Consider the following 18,508-nt stretch of genomic DNA (forward strand, 5'->3'; position numbering starts at 1 on the left):
TTAAGTGTCAGCCGGGTGTTTTTGGCGCCGTGTCTTCCATGTCATCATGTATTGGTTTATTTTGCAATATACATGAATTCATTATAACATTAATGTTTGGAATACTAATTTTTTGTGTTGACTTAGGCTGATTAAAGTGGTAATCAGTTTATTCGTTACATAATTTTTTTAAATTTATACTGTGTTTTGTTAGAATGTCCGTTTTCGTGCGGCCGATGGTGCCTGTTTGAATGCCCAAAAAAAAGAAGAAAAGAAGGAGAACGTCTTTCTATAAGCGCATGAGATAAATGAAAAAAATAAATATATTGTAACCCTTTTTCTGAAATGTAAAGATAAAAGCATTCATTAGAGGCTTTCGTACCCAGACCCAAACCTGGCATCCAAACCAAAGAGGTTTGAGAGAGAGCAGTCATTCACTCCCACTTTACAATTCAAAAATTCATAAAAACTCACTGAAGTCAGGACATAAAACTTCTGACTATTCTGTGTAATTTAAAAAAAAAAAAAAAAAATTATCAGAAACACTAGGGAGAGGAATCTCGGAGATTCTCCCGTTAATCCATCTGAATATCTCCGGGGCTCGAGGCCGGCTTGTTTTCCTCGCCGGTCGTTCCCGAGATATTCACCTGAGCAGGGTTTGATCCGAACGTGAACTCGTGCGGAGAGACATTTATGGGAAGAGATCGCTCAAAGATGGACGGAGCGTTGGGAATCGCGGAGCCAAATGCAGGAATCGCAGCAGCGATGGGCTCGCTCACTTTGGGGAACCCTAAGTTAAACATCGGCTGAGTTGGATTGTTGTTACTCTCACCGGACCCGAAAATCTCCGATTCGTACTCTTGCAATTGCTGATAGACCGCTATAATCACAGGAAGAAAGAAAGAAAGAAAAAAAGATTTTAAAGAGGAAGAACATAACGTATCTTCGCAAATTATACCCTCGGGTTGAGGGCTTATCATAGTCTTCCCTGTGTTTATTTGTCAGGTATTAGCTAATTTATGCTACATAATAGTAATAATGTAAAAAGGATTGGACCGAGAGAACGTGCGTACCTTCATTTAACTGAACCGGTGGTCGTCGATCTTTCACCCACTGGTAACTCTGAGCGAGTTTCCATCCTCTTGATTTCATCAAGAACGCTATTACAAACGCCGGTGACCTGTCAATATTTATTGTAACCATTAATTCTAATAACCCAACAGCAAAAATATTAACAAGATATTAAACACAAGTGGATGATGTTATTGAGTAAGAGAGTTGAGAAGGGGTGATTTTGTAAAGTGGTCATTATTACCTATTTCTACCGGACATACAGTGAACTAAAACACGAGCCTTGTCCCGTTCACATTGCTCTGCAAAAACAAAAGAATCATCGAAATCTCAGAAAGGAAAAGTCATAGCACACAAGAATAAAATACAAAATAATATTAAAAATAAAAAAAAAAAACATTTGCGGGATTTGTAATTGAATGAAAACAGTTCTCAATAGTGAATTTTTTTTTCTCCTTCAAATTTTTCCCCAGAAATCACGATATTAGAATAACTCTGTACTAAGCGGAGATACATTTTGATTCGAATACTTAAAAATGCAAGCATTGCAGCAAAAGCACATTTTCAGACAGAAAGTCAGAGATGTATTTACGGACCTAAAAATTGATTGGCGTCATCGAACTGTAGATTCTTTTCATCTTGGAGGCAGTAATAGGTGAAGGAATTCTTGTATAGATTTTGACAAGCAGGTACAGTCTGCATAAAATTATAAAAAAAAGAAAAAAAAAAAAAAGGTGTTAGAGATCCCATCCCATGTTAAAACAAAAGCCATCAATCAATCAAGAACAGTAATGAAACGATGAAGAATGCCCTCAAAATAGGGAACAACATACTATTCTAAAATACTTCGTCCATCAACATTTACATACAAGCTTTAACTTGTATATGGGAACAAATAACTCATCTACAGCATATAATTCAATACAAAATACAAGAATTTTTTGCTAATTCCTTGCCAGCCAGGTTCTAGAGCCCACATAGAGAGAGAGAGAGAGAGAGAGAAAGAGAGAGAGAGAGAGACAAGTACAAAAGTTTAGGTGTGGAAGCCATTGAATTGATCATGTGATCCAAATCAACTCTCTCTCTATCTCTCTCTCTCTCTCTCTCTCTCTCTCTCAGAGAGAACACAACAGCATCGCAGTTATTCACAAACCAATTTCATCAAGCTAATCAGTGACTTTACCAGAGCTTCGTTTCAATAAAAAAAAATTTAGCTCTGCAACATTATAAAAGCTCATAGCTTTACTGTTTTGTGTTTAAATCATTATGAAAAACCTATTACCAAGGCCCTGCCCAGGCTTGCGAAGCCGATTGGAAACTAATTAAATTCAATAACATACAGCAGGATCGTAAATCACCACATAATCTAAAAGACCAGGCACGAATCACACGTCAGCAATCATGAAACAGAACAAAGTCAATAACTTTACGAGAGAGAGAGAGAGAGAGACGTACGTTGAGGATTCGAGATATTCCCTGGGTCTTGAGAAGCTCGGAGCGAGAAGCGTTGTCGTAGCTTCCGAGGTAGAGAAACTCCGGCAAGATCTCGGAGGGAAAAGCGCTGACTTGGAGCGAGGTCTTGTCGGAGGAATCGGGAGCGCGGTGACCGCAGATCCCACAGATTTCGCCTTCCTCGTACTTGTGATAATGCCCACAGACACCGCAAGGGTTCTCTCTCTCTCTCTTCCTCATCGCCTCTCAAGATTGGGGCTTTGGGGCAATTCTTGGATGCGTGTGTGCAGGGGATTCAATAAGAGACCCAGAGATGAGATGATATAAGAAAAAAAGAGGCCTTTGATTCGCAATCCGAGGACGACCCAGATCATGAAACGCTGAATAAAGTCTGAATATATATACACATATATTGCCAAAAATTGGAGAAAGTGGGTTTTCGAAGATTGCGCTTAGACAAAGTGGAGAGAGAGCGTGACGACGAAGTTTCTTCCTTTTTTTTTTTTACTTTCTTGATCAGAATTGTTGGGTGTGACTGTGTTTGTGTGTAAGAGAGAGATTTGGATTTGGCTTTTGGGACTCAAACCGTTGTCATCATACATAAGTGAGAGACAGAGAGAGTTCTAACGGAACGGGAGAGTCCAGATCTTTATATATATAATGCCCACAGAACGTGGAGGTAGACATGTGTTTTAATATGGTAGATTTTTCTTTTAGGAAGTAAATATGGTAGATTTTGTTTAGAAAATAAATATGGTAGATTTATTTACACGGATATGACATACACAGTTCAATACTCTTAAATTTATGATAGCATATTAATGCCTATATATAAATAGAAACTTAATTTTTCAAAGTTGTTAAGGAGTAAAAAATCTTTAAAAACTTTATGATTTATATAATATCAAAATTAGATATGTGTTGCGTATTTTTTTATGAAAATACCCCTTTAACGTTGTAAACTTCTCTTTTGTTTGCTTTCCTCTTGTTTTACTCGTTTCATGTGAATTTTTTCGGTTTAAATTTTTTTGGAAAAATTTCCGATGATTTTCAGTGATTTTATATGATTTTCAATAGTTTAAGATCGTTTACTATGGTTTTAAATGTTTTAAGACGATATCTTGCGGTTTAAATTGATTTAAGATGGTTTAAAATAGTTTTCGATGGTTCAACATGATTTTCGATGATATGGTTTAAAATAGAACTTAAGTTTTTGCAAAATGGCCATAGTTTGTCAACTATAAGCAAACTAGCCAAAGTAAAATTAATCTAGGTCGGATTAAATTTAATCCCAACGAACTATAAAGACAGAATGTAAGGTTTATAACGGCTAGATTAAAATTAATCGATGCAGGATTAAAAGTCGTAGTACTCTCAATTGGCTATTTTGCTATACCTAATGAAACTATAGCTATTTTGCAAAAGTCATAGTTTGAATTGGCTATTTCATACCATTTTTCCTTTAAAATAGTTTAAGATGGTTTCCTATGCTCTTTGATGATTCTAAAATTTTTGACAAAATTGTTATTTTGATATTGTGTAAATAATAAGTATATCTATGATTTCTTACTAACTAATAAGTCTAAAAAAATAAAATTAAACTAAAATAGATGAATATTAGAGAGATATTTTTTTTCTAATCATATGAAAATGTTCTATCAGTAATTAAATGAACACCATCAATACAATTTTTTATATAGAGATAGGCATATAGTTTTTTAAACCCTCTACATTAAAATTTTAACCGAAGTTTCTAAAAATTAATAAAATAATTCAAAATAAGCAAAATGCATGAGCCATATTATAGAGACGTAGACATAAATTGAGTTATTTTCTTAATATTTAAATAGTTTAGTTATAATTTTAATTGAAGATAGCCATTTAATTTTATTTATTTTGTTATCCTAATTTTTAAAATATAATCTATTCATATATAAGTTTTTTAGTTATCAAATAATTAAGTTAAAATGTTGACTTAAAAATCTATATAAACTCTCATTTATTTTAGATAATCCTTGTAAGTATTTGAATTCCTCTAGAAGCTTATGATTATTACCGTACGAATTAGATAGTAATCGAAATAATTATCAAATTATTATTAACTTAAGAATTTTAGTTAAAAATTCATAAAACAAAACAAATTGAATTATGCAGAAACCATAACGATGTAATGATGGCGGTATTGATGGGGTCATTGTTTGACAGCCTACAACTAGTCTACTACTACTGCTTCCCTGGTGGTGTAGGTCCCAACTTTCTGATACGATTGGAATTTCCAACTGTAATATTCCAAATTGGATTTTTCTTTGACCTATACGAATTTCCCTGTTGAATTTGGAATATGATGACGAGTATTATTTTTTTCTTCTTCTTCTTCTTTTTTTTTTTTTTCTTTTTTTCTTTTTTTTTTTTTTCTGTTTCGTTAATAAAAATAACAAAACAACCAAGTAAAGCAAATATTTGAAGACACTTATGCTTAAACTATGCCCATAATCACAACATGTCGCACTAATAACTAATGTTTAAAATGTCGACAGAAATTGGTGATTTTTGTCGAGAAAATCTTTGCTAGAGACATGTAGGTTGGAAGTACTATTTGCCGTTTTATCATCGTTTTCCATGAAAATGTCGGCGACAACATGATGTTTTTAAAAAAAAGGTCCTTAAATATTAGTCTCTTTAAAGAAGAAAACAATGTAGTTTTCTACGCATTTTCGCGCAGAATGAAAACTCATTTTTGAAAATCAATAGATCCTAAATCCTCACATCTTCCGATAATTTTTTACAAAATCGGTGTTCTTTTTCTCCTTAAAAAAGTTGTAATTACTTTTAAGTGAGCTTTATATCCAATAATATTGTTATGTGGTTTCTCCAGAGTTGATTAAGGTTTAAAATGCCGAGAAATTGCGCGCACTTTTAGGCATAAAAATGACATGTTCGTTTCATCTTTTTTTCATCAAAATGTTGTCGTTTTTTTGGCGTAATTTCCATGTTGTTTTGCCGAAGTGTGTCGTTTGGTCAATGTATAAAAATAGCAAAAAAAATCTTGTTATTTCGCCGAATTTTGTCAGTTCGTCGAATTTTCCGTTGACCAAACCTTAAAAAAATCTCTCTGGATCGAAGAATGAATTTTCGTGATTTCGTCGACTTCTCCGCCATGCTGTCCAAAAATCGATCAATTCTTGAATAATCAAATTATTTATGTCCTCTCGGTCCAACTTCGGCGTCGTTCCCATGTTTTGTCCATGTTTTTGTTTCAACCAGTGTTTCTAAACCCTAGAAATATTTGGGTGAAATCGTAGAAGAGAAGAAGAATGAAAGAAGATGGGGACGGCGAACCTACCTACACACGTGCCTCCCCCTTCATCTTTGTCGTCGTTCTCTCTCTCTCTCTCTCTCTCTCTCTCTCTCTCTCTTATTGTCTACGTTTTCTTTTTCTTCGACCTTCTTTGTTTTGAGCGCTTCTATTTTTTTTTTCTTAAGTTCTATAATATGACCAAACGGAGGAGAAGGACTTTAAGCGGTTGTGAGGAAGAATAAGTCCAAGAATTTTCTAAAGAGTCCTTATACTCTTCTCTTTTTTTTAACTAAAGTCTTTATGTTGTTACAAATTTGGTCTTTCTTTATTAAACTTGACATTTCTTTTTTTCAAATAAATGGAAAACTGTCTTAAAAATAAAAATATATATAAATATTATTTTGCAACATCATTTTCGTCGGCATTTCCTTATTTTATTGTAATTTTCGTGAATTTTTATCGAATTTTCACATTATTTCCGTCGGCCACCATAATTTCTGATTTTTTAGACCATCGGTACATTATCGACAATCGAAATTTTAAACCTTGGTTATAGTTGTGTGTTTCCTTGTTTTGTATTACCTAAAGAGAATCAATATAATAAAAATGTAAGAAGAAACTAGACTTGGGTTTAAAGGACGAGAGACTAAAGAAAATTAGGTTAATTTCATGAGTGTTTTTTTTATAAGGTCAGCTTTGTTGAATGAGAATTGAACCCACAATTTTCACTTTGAATGATGTGTGTAATTACCAATTAGGATATACTAAGTACCACAACTATATTAGTGTTTTGCTTATGTTATTTGTTTTATTTCATTGAATTAATATACATATATATATAAGCTTATATATATATATATATATATATATATATATATATATAAGCTTTAATCTATAAATATTAATGAGCTAGATACCAGAATACGAAATAATAATTCTGTTATCCACATTTAAACCATAAGATATAGGGAAAATGAAGGTAAAAATACTCAAAGTTTGCTCTAACCGATATTTATATACTCATTCTTTATTTTTATTGGGCTAAAATATCTCATGTTACAAATTTAGTTACGTGTAAATACTTTCACAGTTAAAATTTATATCTAAACTTAATTGTGTAAGTAGTTACGGGGTTACTAAATAGTAACATGTGGTATTTTTGACAAAAAAAAAAAATTGAGTATATAAGTAATATTTTTCTTAAAAAAAACATAGAGCATTTACCCTTAAATATATTATATACGAAATGATAATTTTTATATATTGTTCGCTCGCGGCCACCGAAGAACAAGGCTGTTCAGTCGCCGGAGAATCGAATAATCTCTGCACGCCCAAATCGGGATCCGAACACCAGACGTTCGAGCCCGACCGACCACGGCAGATCCGGTCCGCTTTCTTAAAAGTGTTGTTCAAGCTTTATGAAAAAGAAGAAAAAAAAAACGAGGGACTGTGGCAAGAGTGTCATATTTTTCAATGCGAACATTTACGGCAATAAATAAAGATGAAAGAATACTTTATATTCTTCAGAAGTTGATTTTGGGGTTCAAATGCGAAAACAAATTCAATTTCTAATAAGAAGCACATTTCAAAGCCATCATGTACAGCTCTGCTCGCCGGAGCTTCTCTTCTCCTTCTCGCTTCATCTTCTTCACTCGCTTCTCTTCTTCTTCTTCTTCTTCTTCTTCTTCTCATGGTTTCAAAGCTCTCGGCGACCCGCCAATCGTTCGTTCCCGAAGAGTCGTTGTCACTGGTACTAACAAACACCACTCTTATTCTTTCTTAATTTTTATATTTTATTTTATCATTTAAGCAAACGCTGATAATTATTCTCGTCTGGGTACGTACGCAAGTAAAGCTAGTGTCTTTTTTTGCTTTTGTTGTTGTTGTTGATGTGAAGGACTGGGAATGGTGACTCCGTTGGGTTGTGGGGTTGAGACGACATGGAATCGCTTGATAAAAGGAGAGTGTGGAATTAGGGCTATATCTTCCGACGATCTCAAAATGAACGCCTTTGATAAGGAAACCCAGTCGTACACTTATGACCAACTCTGCTCCAAAATCGCTGCCACGGTGCCTTGTGGAACCAATCCCCATGAGTTCGATGAAGAGCTGTGGCTTCATTCAAAGGTGAGGATTTGTGAATCAGAATGTAGTAGTTTCCCAAATTCTACTACGAAGACTGTTTGTAGTAGTTATTAAGGAACATAAATGGTGGTAGCGACTAGTGAGTTTTTTTTAGTGCAATTCCATCACAAGATGTTTGTAGAAAAGATTCCGTGGATTAATCATTTTTCGTTGAAAAAGTGGACTAGTTTTTTTTGTTTTTCATCCAATTCTGATTGTGACATGATCCGTAGTTTTTTCGGGTCTAGATTATCAATAGCTTCATGTATTATCTGTTTCAGGAACATCGATCGATTTCGAGGTTCATAGGATACGCATTATGTGCGGCTCAGGAAGCTCTAGAAGACGCCCATTGGATACCCTCTGACCAAGAAGACAGGGAAAGAACGGTAAGCATAGTTTTTGTTCGTTAAATAAAATAAATGATCGACCGTAGTATTGTTATTATTAATATTTTTTTTCTCTTATTTCTTTTATTAACCCCCCAGGGAGTCTCAATTGGTGGGGGAATCGGAAGCGTCAGTGATATTTTGGATGCATCACAATTGATTGTTGAGAAGGTAAGCATAACTCGGATGATGAATTTCAGATCATTCTACTACTACTAAATGCTTTGTTTGTTTTAATTCCAATTTTTCAACTTGTATCTTTTTAATTTATTTTTATTGCAGCGTATCCGTCGACTTAGTCCATTTTTTATCCCGAAAATATTGATCAACATGGCAGCTGGTCATGTGAGCATAGAGTACGGATTTCAGGTGCATGCTCTTTCATTGCAAATAATAATAATTAAAAACAAAAACAAAACAAGGAAATAGTAATTTTATTTAGTGATAATTTTTCTTTGGGGAGGTGAACATTTAGATTTGTTTGTAAAAAAAAAAAAATTTACCTCTCAAGTCTCTTGTGTCAGGGGCCGAATCATGCGGCAGTGACGGCTTGTGCGACGGGCGCGCATTCCATCGGCGATGCTGCGAGGATGATTCAATTCGGAGACGCGGATGTTATGGTGGCCGGTGGGACCGAGGCCAGCGTCGATGCCTTGTCCATAGCTGGGTTTTGCAAGTAATCTCTTAATCCAACTCTCTATGTAGCAGAGAGAAAATAGAGGGAGATTTCTTTTATTCATACAATCTCAAATGTCAATACACGAAGGCTTTGGCTTATATAGTCTAAGCATAGTCATAGCCTACACAGCAGTGCACGTAAGCTTATTGTACACCTAAGCAATTCTATTACAGAAAGGATTACTACACTTAACAGCTCTGTTTGGAACTCGGAAAATGCGAGGGACTAGGAAATTGGAAGGGAAAATAAGAGGGGAAAGTGAGAAATTATGACACAAGCGCAGGCCTAAAACATGTAGAAATTTGGATGAATTTCATTTTCCACGGAATCCCTTTGTTAGTGACAAATATTCCCTCGTATTTTCTCTCTCTTATTTTTATTTTCCTTCTATTTTCCCTCCATCCAAACAACACAAGAAACATAAGAGGGATTCAATTTTCCTTTTCCCTCCTAGTTTATGGGTTCCAAACGGAGCCTATGCTATGTTGAACCTTTCCCATTTGCCTATCTATTGGCTTTCTAAGCTGCGGTTGAAAGCTCAGCCTTTTGTAAAATAGCCAAGGTTTCGTTTCACGTCTATTGGGCAACTAGGCACACTTTGAAAGAAAGAAAGAAAAAAAAGAGCTTTATAGCAATTAAACAAAGGTAAGTAATATTATCAGTCAGGTGACAAGTGTAAAATAAAATGGGAAGCTTGGTCTATTTTCCAAAAAGGTTTTCCCAACATATAGTCAGCTTGTGGTATTTCTCCTCTTTTGTTATTCAAACTCATTAGCTTTTTTAAAACTTTCTTGCTATATACAAATGAAAGTAAACCCAATTTTATTTTTGGATTTTTCTTTGGCTGTGCTCTTCCAGTTTCTAATGATAGAATTTAGATTTATTGAAAGCAAAAAAAAGAGAGTTATGCTTGCAAAGACTAGCTCTGAATATGCGAAGATTGAAGATTACATAAGCTAATATTGGAAATTTCCAGGTCAAGGGCTTTATCCTCAAACTTTAATTCTTCACCAAAAGAAGCCTCACGACCATTCGACGAGTCTAGAGATGGATTTGTGTAAGTACAAACACTTAAAATTGCCGGTTCATTTTTTTTTATTGTTGTTATGATTTTGAAATTTTCTTGTCCTACCTGATATCTTACTTGGATCTCAGAGTAGGTGAAGGTTCTGGTGTTTTGGTTTTGGAGGTGAGTTCTTCATGTCGGTGAAATACCATGTTATCGACTTATATTTCTGTATTTGTGTATTTGATCTTAAAACCCGAATCAAAGGAACTCGAGCACGCGAAAGAACGAGGAGCTAAAATCTACGCCGAGCTTCGTGGTTATGGGATGTCAGGTTGTTTCTTCGTGGCATCTGTAAAATTTGTCTCAACGAAAAAACGACACTGTTGAGATTCTGAAGAGTTTGTGTCTGTAAACTAGGTGACGCTTATCATATTACTCAACCGAGTATTGATGGACGAGGTGCTAGTCTAGCAATGATACGTGCCATAAAGCAGGTAAAAGCATAGCTGCGATACAGTGTTGAACCCCATATCTTTATCCTCGAGGGAATATTATCAACGGGTTGAGATGATTCTGATTTTTTTTTTCTGCTCTTCCTTTACGTGCAGTCTGGACTTAATCCAGAACAAGTGGATTATATAAATGCCCACGCGACATCAACTCTCTTAGGTGTCAACTCTCTGGAACTTGATATCTGATATTGTTGTTCACAAACTTCGATGTTGAATTGATGTCCTTTCGGATAATTCAGGTGATAAAGCGGAAGCAAATGCGATCAAAAGTACCTTCGGCGACCATGCCACATCTGGCACTTTGGCCTTCTCCTCCACAAAAGTATACTCTCAATTGTGATCAGAATGATTTGCAGATTTCGGCTTTGCTTTTGTTGCCACTTCAGTTAGTCCACTGTTAAAAAAAAACATATATATAAAAAAAATAAAAAAAAAAATTAACGCTGCCAGCCGGTTTATTTATTTATTTTTATAAATTTCTCTTCCACTGAGCAAGACTATTGAGCTAATTTTTTTGGGTCTTTTAGCTATATAGCCATTTGACTTATAACGTTTTGTATAATAGCCAACCTTTTGTAAATTTTCTATAAATAGTCACCTCAACTTATTTACGGCACTCAAAAAGACAAAAAAACCAAAAACAGGTGGGAATATTTTTGGGTATTTTTGTCTTTTTGAGTGCCGTAAATAAGTTGAGGTGGTTATTTACAAAAAAATTTACAAAAAGTTGGCTATCTAGCAATTCTTAGACTTTCGGTGGCTTATTTGGCTAATTTTTTGAATTTTTTTCCCATATCAAAACCGTCGAACAATCGATTTGTAATTTTCTTTATAATCTTGTGTTTACAGGGTGCTATAGGCCATCTACTTGGAGCAGCTGGAGCCGTTGAAGCGATATTTACAATTCTAGCGATACACCACGTATGCGATTCTATTCAATGAATCTTTTTTCTGTTCTGGAGTGTTTCGTTCGTATATATATGAATCCGAGATAATGAATAGATAGAAGAGCAAGTAACTAGTTAGTTTTTTAGGCGAGTTAGTTACGAGAGATGAAAGATTGATTCTTTTTTCGAATAGCCATATTATAGTGTACCCATTAATTAACACAATTAGCAATGATTACTTATGTGTTATGTCTGGGCAGGGAATCGCACCGTTGACGCTGAATCTCACGAAACCTGATCCGGTATTTAGCGGTTCCTTTGCGCCTTTAGACGCGACTAAGGAGATGGAAATAAAAGCAGCTTTATCGAACTCTTTTGGGTTCGGAGGAACAAATTCGTCCCTGCTATTCACCTCTGCTCATTGAAAAACGAAGTTTACCAGAAATTTTTATTTTTATTTTTTTATGTTCTCAAAGCTGGCAAAGGTTCCATTTTTATCCATATGCTTGTGCTACCTTATCATCTGAGCTGCTTGTCTAAATGCTTCAGATTGATCCAGGCCACCCACGTTTTTTTTTTTTTTTTTTTTTGAATTTATGGTGTACAAGAAGAATAAGTAAATAATATATGGTGTGATAAAATGAGGTCTTCATGTTTAGTTTGAAAACATTAGGTATTTTAAGAATTACCACCTTTAAACGACGTATTCTTAGAATTTCCCCATTTATTATTACTTGTGGTTGTGGACACGATCCAGGCCTTCCTTAAAAACATGATAAGCTTTACCGTCGACTTTTAAATGGTTAACGTAATCATTCTCAAAACCTATACTGTTGATGGAGTTAGAACTTAGAACAAGGAATAGATTACACATATTTTTTACTACTGCTAATAGTTGACCAAAATGGCTATACAATCTAAGTGTATTTGGATTTAAATCCCTCAGTAAGAGGTACCACTTTGCTCGAAATCTTGGACTGTAACTTCGATACCGCTTGACGTATGTCCTGCAATTTCCATCACCGGATTTATCAGCCAACGTAACATCTTTCACGTTTTTTTTTTTAAATTACAAACCAGATAAATGCTGTGCGCAATGAATGCAGAGAATATAGATTCTAATTTGGATATCTCATGTTTGTCGTCGCAGAAGCAAAATGTTCCAAGTTTTGTTCCGCCAGCAAGAAAAAAGAAAGAGAAATATAAGCACACCTCTAAGTTGTAACGGGATGAGAAATGGGTCAACACGATTGCCTTATTCCTAATCCATTCAGCCTTTTCCATAATCTGCGTCGTCATTAGACATTTTACATAAATGACATAAGATTGGCCTAATCCAAGGAGTTAAATAAAATCAAAATCAAAGTATACCTCGTATATATGAGTATGGCCATGTTGCCTTGCATGATCAACACTCACGCTTTCGTCCAGGAAAGTTGCCTGTTGAAAAACTTACACCTTTTACCAAAAAGATCTACCAAGTTGTGACACATGTTCATCGATGTAAAGCAGACAATGAGGTTTTTTTTTTTTTTTTTTTAAATCTAAAAGCTTTATCATCAAACTTCACACCTCAGTTATTAGAATCTTTGCCCTCAAAGCATCGGCGTTTCGCGGGTCAAGCATGAAATCTGACGTCGTATCTCCAGTAAAGGCCACCTCGGGAGATAGTATAGTGTCTGTGATCTAAACAATGGGATAAATCTCTTTGTCAAATGGATGTCACTAATTCATGATCCAAATCAATTCCTTTTAAATATTGTTACTACAAACCTCTGCACCCGATTTCTTCAGTTTCTCAATTTGTTTTCCTTTGAGATGAATAAATTGCGTCTTTAATTTTTTTCTAACCGAGTAGATTACATAACCCTGCACATTGAAAATTTAACCCAGATCAAAACTAAGCCTTTTAAGGACGTGAAAACTACGTACTAGAAACAACCTCACTAAAACAGGGGAAAAAAATATGCTTGGAAGACATTACATATAAACTAACTAAAGCAATAATAACAAAAATAATGTAAATAATATAATGAACCATACCTGGCTCGGTATAACGTGCTGGGTTCTAAATGGTCGTACGACAAGGTTGTTCCGCATTTCAAAAGTCTCTCCTGAATTCAAGCCAAATGAGATACATATATGTACAAAGTACAATACAAAGTCTTAAAAAGATACGATTGATGAAACTAAAAACACGAGAGAGCTATATAGTATATATACACACCAACATCCAAGGGGACCAAATCAATGTCCAGATCAACTTGTCCCATACTCCTATGAATGTCGAACAGTTTCTCCACGTCGTCTTCGATGCAAGGAGGCACGAATATCGTCGGAGGTTTCAAGCTGTACAGACCACGACTAGCAACGTACATTGGTAGCCCACCCTGAAAATAAATAAATAAATTTACTAAACCCGATATATCTTGTACCAAAATGTTGGCATATATAAAACTAAGCTAATCGTCGGATGATTGAAAAAAACCTGTTATAATCTCCCAACTCAACATGTGCCTTTCCGAAGACAAAATGTGGAATTAATCCGATATAACATAATAGGAAAAAAAAAAAAAAAAAACTTATCAATGTATGTCTCTATGGCTTTCAGCAGATTCTAACATCTTCAAATGTGTAAGAAAATCGTAATGAATGCAAAGGCTTCAATAATCTACACTCAACTAGTGTTCAGTTTGGGTTTCGGGTATGACTAAAATCCAGCCCACTTGTGAAGAGATTAAAATATTAGAATGCTATAAAAAAAGACTCTTTAGTTTGCCAAAAAATAATCAGTTCCGAGGCCAAGATATCATCTTCAGGACTATTTACCCTAAAAAAAATGGAAATTAACATGTGGGATTGACATACGATGTGGTCGAGATGGGCGTGAGTGATGAAGAGAAAGTTCTGGTGGATAGCTCTGGCGGGGCATCGGCCGATATCGAAGGCGGACTTGAACTCCGGGATTATGACGCACGTCTCGTGGCCTCCGACGGAGAGTCCTTCGATGGCCAGTCCCTCCACTTCGATTCCCCGCCGGGCCACCTGAGACCGGGCTAGCCGGAACTCCTCGTCCTCGATCGCCCGGCTGATCGCCGGAAGATACCCCCCGCCGGAATCCCTCACGGCGCCGACCCGCAGCCGGAGGACCGGCCTCCGCGGGTGGTGGTGGGCCGGGAATAGCGCCGGGGGCTTCGCCGGCGTCGGAGTCGGTGGTGATAAGGTCGGCATAGGGATTTGCATCTTCTAATGTGGGTGTGGTTGTTCGTTATTAGAGAGGGTTCATATGGAGGGTTTTACAGAGGTTTTTGGATTGTGGAAGAAAGATTTTTTTTTTCTTTTGTTGGTTTCTAAAGATATCCACTTGGGAGTGTTAGTAGTGCTACTAGTGCTGTAAAATATTAATCCATTTATTTCCAGTTAAAAAATAATGTAAAAAAAAAAAAAAAAAAGATCTCTCAAGTCTCAATCTTTTTTTATCAGTGTGGATATCATGTAGTATATTATTATCTTTTTTTTTTACTAAGCTGTCATAGTTTAGTTTATTATATTGAATATTTAAGTTAAATGTTAATAGGTTAAATTGCTAAGGAAGGAGTAATACCCATGATTATGGTGCATCTCCATACTCTATTTATTAATAAATATCGAAATAAATAAAGTTCGTTAAGGGTATAATTGGAATGTTAAATTTTCATAGCGTCAAAAGTTAACTAAATCTTAAATTATGGAGTACTGCTATCTGACATCACTCACGATTTTTTACTATCCATACACTGCGTGATACGTAGAATAATTTTAATTATAGAGTACTGCTATCTGACATCACTCACGATTTTTTATTGCGAAACTTGATAAACCAAGCTCAGTGTAGCATCTGATTTGAAAACCAAGCCATAATTTGGATCCTTTAGGGAAACCAAGCATTTGACCATGTGAATTGTCCAAATTACCCTTAAATTAAAAATCTTTTCAAAATCAAGCCTTTCTCTCCACTCTCATTCCCTTCACGCGTGCCTTTTCAATTCAAAAACAATAAAAAAAACGCTCAGCCCGCACAGTCCATCTCTCTTCACTTCTCCCCGTCGGTCATCCTCATGCACGCACGCCCATCGTCGCAAACCCCGAAGAAAAATGGGTAAGTTTCGATCCCTAATTCGATGATATTTTGTAAGAGATTTGTTTGATTTCCTGAAGAAAAAAAAAAAGAGTTTGAGTTCGTCATGTTGGATCCAGAAAAAGGTTCGAAATTGTTGTCTGTAATTTCGAACTTTATAGCTGTTATTTCAATTGCATTTCGAAGGTTACGATGCCCACGCCCTGATTCGTTTAAACTCAAATTTTTTGGGCCTTCTATGTAGTTAACCAGTTGAGAGAAGAAAAATGGGTAAGTTTCGATCCATAATTCGATGATATTTTGTAAGAGAGTTGTTTGATTTCCTGAGAAAAAGAGTTTGAGTTCGTCATGTTGGATCCAGAAAAAAGTTCGAATTTGTTGTCTGTAATTTCGAACTTTATAGCTGTTATTTCGATTGAATTTCGAACTTTTTAACTTGTACAGATTTTACTTCTAATGTATACTTTTTAACTTCTTAACTGGTTCAAACGTTAATATATGTTGTTTATTTGATGGTACTTGGGTGAACGAAGTCTGCGTACGTGAACGAAGAAGGCGTTGGCCCACCACCTGGAGATGAGAAGGTTTCAATGCTAGAACGGCGTTTGACTGATGTGGAGCATAATGTTAAGAAAATGTGTAGGGAGCATATGTTGTTTATTTCAGTTATTTTATGTAATGGATTTCAGATTTTTCAGTTATTTTATGTAATGGATTTTAGAGTTTTCAGTTATTCATGTGTTGGATTTCAGACATTTCGGTTATTTTATGTAATGGATTTTAGAGCTTTCAGTTATTCATGTGTTGAATTTCAGACATTTCAGTTATTTTATGTAATGGATTTCAGAGTTTTCTGTTATTTTATGTACTGGATTTTAGAGTTTTCAGTTATTCATGTGTTGGATTTCAGAGTTTTCAGTTATTTTATGTAATGGATTTTAGAGTTTTCAGTTATTCATGTGTTTGATTTCAGACATTTCAGTTATTTTATGTAATGGATTTCAGAGTTTTCAGTTAGTTTATGTGTTTGATTTCAGACATTTCAGGTTATTCCTGTGTTAAATTTCAGACATGTCAGTTATTTTGTGTAAAGGATTTCAGAGTTTTCAGTTATTTTATGTGTTTGATTTCAGAGTTTTCAGTTAGTTTATGTGTTTGATTTCAGACATTTCAGTTATTTTCTGTAATGGATTTCAGACATTTCAGTTATTTTTTGTAAAGGATTTCAGAGTTTTCACTTAGTTTAAGTGTTTGATTTCAGACATTTCAAGTTATTCATGTAATGTATTTCTGAGGTTTCAGTTATTTTATGTATTTGATTTCAGACATTTCAGTTATTTTTTGTAAAGGATTTCAGACATTTCAGTTATTTTTTGTAAAAGATTTCAGAGTTTTCAGTTAGTTTATGTGTTTGATTTCAGACATTTCAGGTTATTCATGTAATGTATTTCAGAGGTTTTAGTTATTTTATGTATTTGATTTCAGACATTTCAGTTATTTTTATGGATTTCAGACATTTCAGTTAGTTTATGTGATGGATTTCAGACATTTCATATATTTTTTGTAATGGATTTAATTACAAACCAAAATATCATCAAAAAAACTAGTCTCCAAAAATACCAAAGTAATTATCAGTAAACATTACAAACCCAATTTTCATCCAAAAACCTAGGCTCCAAAACTACCAAAGTAATTATCAATAAACATTACAAACTCAATTTTCATCCTAAAAACTAGTCTCCAACACTACCAAAGTAATTTTCATCACCCCTTTTTCAGGCTTTTCAGTTTGGCTGTGTTCAACGGAGTGTAATCATCATGCTTTATGGGCCGCTTGCTCCTTCTATTCGAAACTACATAATCCAACATAAATTAATTAAAAAGCACATAAACCATGAAATATAGGCAAAACAGTTTGAAAATTGAGAACTTACCATAGACGCGGACAGATTCTTTCGCCGGAGGGTTAACGAAGTCGTCGTCGTCGTCATCGGGGGCTGCCACAGTGCTTGCATCGGGGGCTGCCACAGAGGTTGCCGTCTTGGGGGCTGCCACAGTTCTTGCCGTCTCTTTCGCCGGAGGGTTGACGAAGTCGTCGTCGTCATCGGGGGCCGCCACGGTGGTTGCTTCCTCATGAGCTTATGCTCCCTACACATTTTCTTAACATTATGCTCCACATCAGTCAAACGCCGTTCTAGCATTGAAACCTTCTCATCTCCAAGTGGTGGGCCAACGCCCTCTTCATTCACGTACGCAGACTTCGTTCACCCAAGTATCATCAAATAAACAACATATATTAACGTTTGAACTTGTTAAGAAGTTAAAAAGTATACATTAGAAGTAAAATCTGTACAAGTTAAAAAGTTCGAAATTCAATCGAAATAACAGCTATAAAGTTCGAAATTACAGACAACAAATTCGAACTTTTTTTCTGGATCCTACATGACGAACTCAAACTCTTTTTCTCAGGAAATCAAACAACTCTCTTACAAAATATCATCGAATTAGGAATCGAAACTTACCCATTTTTCTTCTCTCAACTAGTTAACTACATAGAAGGCCCAAAAAATTTGAGTTTAAACGAATCAGGGCGTGGGCATCGTAACCTTCGAAATGCAATTGAAATAACAGCTATAAAGTTCGAAATTACAGACAACAATTTCGAACCTTTTTCTGGATCCAACATGACGAACTCAAACTCTTTTTTTTTTCTTCAGGAAATCAAACAAATCTCTTACAAAATATCATCGAATTAGGGATCGAAACTTACCCATTTTTCTTCGGGGTTTGCCATGCGTCGGGGTTTGCGACGATGGGCGTGCGTGCATGAAGATGACCGACGGGGAGAAGTGAAGAGAGATGGACTGTGCGGGCTGAGCGCTTTTTTTTTTTTTTTTTTTTTATTGTTTTTGAATTGAAAAGGTACGCGTGAAGGGAATGGGAGTGGAGAGAAAGGCTTGATTTTGAAAATATTTTTAATTTAAGGGTAAT

General features: G+C 35.3%; 3 protein-coding genes across 3 annotated transcripts; 1 reads left to right on the top strand and 2 right to left on the bottom strand.

The window, feature by feature from the left end:
* Window positions 1–284: 284 nt before the first annotated feature.
* IBR5 (indole-3-butyric acid response 5) lies at window positions 285–3,171 on the bottom strand. Its single transcript, XM_089607606.1, has 5 exons — window positions 2,506–3,171; window positions 1,647–1,746; window positions 1,295–1,352; window positions 1,053–1,159; window positions 285–859 (listed from the first exon to the last, which is right to left on the bottom strand). Exons 1-5 carry the CDS (start codon window positions 2,740–2,742, stop codon window positions 555–557), a joined length of 807 nt encoding a protein of 268 aa, XP_089463732.1. The 5' UTR covers window positions 2,743–3,171; the 3' UTR covers window positions 285–554.
* Window positions 3,172–7,059: 3,888 nt separating this feature from the next.
* Window positions 7,060–12,044, top strand: LOC149406571 (Beta-ketoacyl synthase). Its single transcript, XM_089607617.1, has 14 exons — window positions 7,060–7,550; window positions 7,698–7,927; window positions 8,206–8,313; window positions 8,413–8,484; window positions 8,596–8,682; window positions 8,838–8,989; window positions 9,969–10,049; window positions 10,148–10,181; window positions 10,266–10,332; window positions 10,419–10,495; window positions 10,610–10,670; window positions 10,753–10,835; window positions 11,363–11,434; window positions 11,661–12,044. Exons 1-14 carry the CDS (start codon window positions 7,397–7,399, stop codon window positions 11,823–11,825), a joined length of 1,443 nt encoding a protein of 480 aa, XP_089463743.1. The 5' UTR covers window positions 7,060–7,396; the 3' UTR covers window positions 11,826–12,044.
* On the bottom strand, window positions 11,846–14,761 carry CPZ (Metallo-hydrolase/oxidoreductase superfamily protein). Its single transcript, XM_089607621.1, has 8 exons — window positions 14,269–14,761; window positions 13,628–13,790; window positions 13,444–13,514; window positions 13,174–13,269; window positions 12,973–13,086; window positions 12,772–12,840; window positions 12,613–12,687; window positions 11,846–12,407 (listed from the first exon to the last, which is right to left on the bottom strand). Exons 1-8 carry the CDS (start codon window positions 14,641–14,643, stop codon window positions 12,318–12,320), a joined length of 1,053 nt encoding a protein of 350 aa, XP_089463747.1. The 5' UTR covers window positions 14,644–14,761; the 3' UTR covers window positions 11,846–12,317.
* Window positions 14,762–18,508: the final 3,747 nt, after the last annotated feature.

Source organism: Urtica dioica, chromosome 1 (genome assembly GCF_054948205.1).
Source record: "Urtica dioica subsp. dioica isolate 48M chromosome 1, U.dioica_male_clone48M_v1_H2, whole genome shotgun sequence".
Lineage (NCBI taxonomy): Eukaryota > Viridiplantae > Streptophyta > Magnoliopsida > Rosales > Urticaceae > Urtica > Urtica dioica.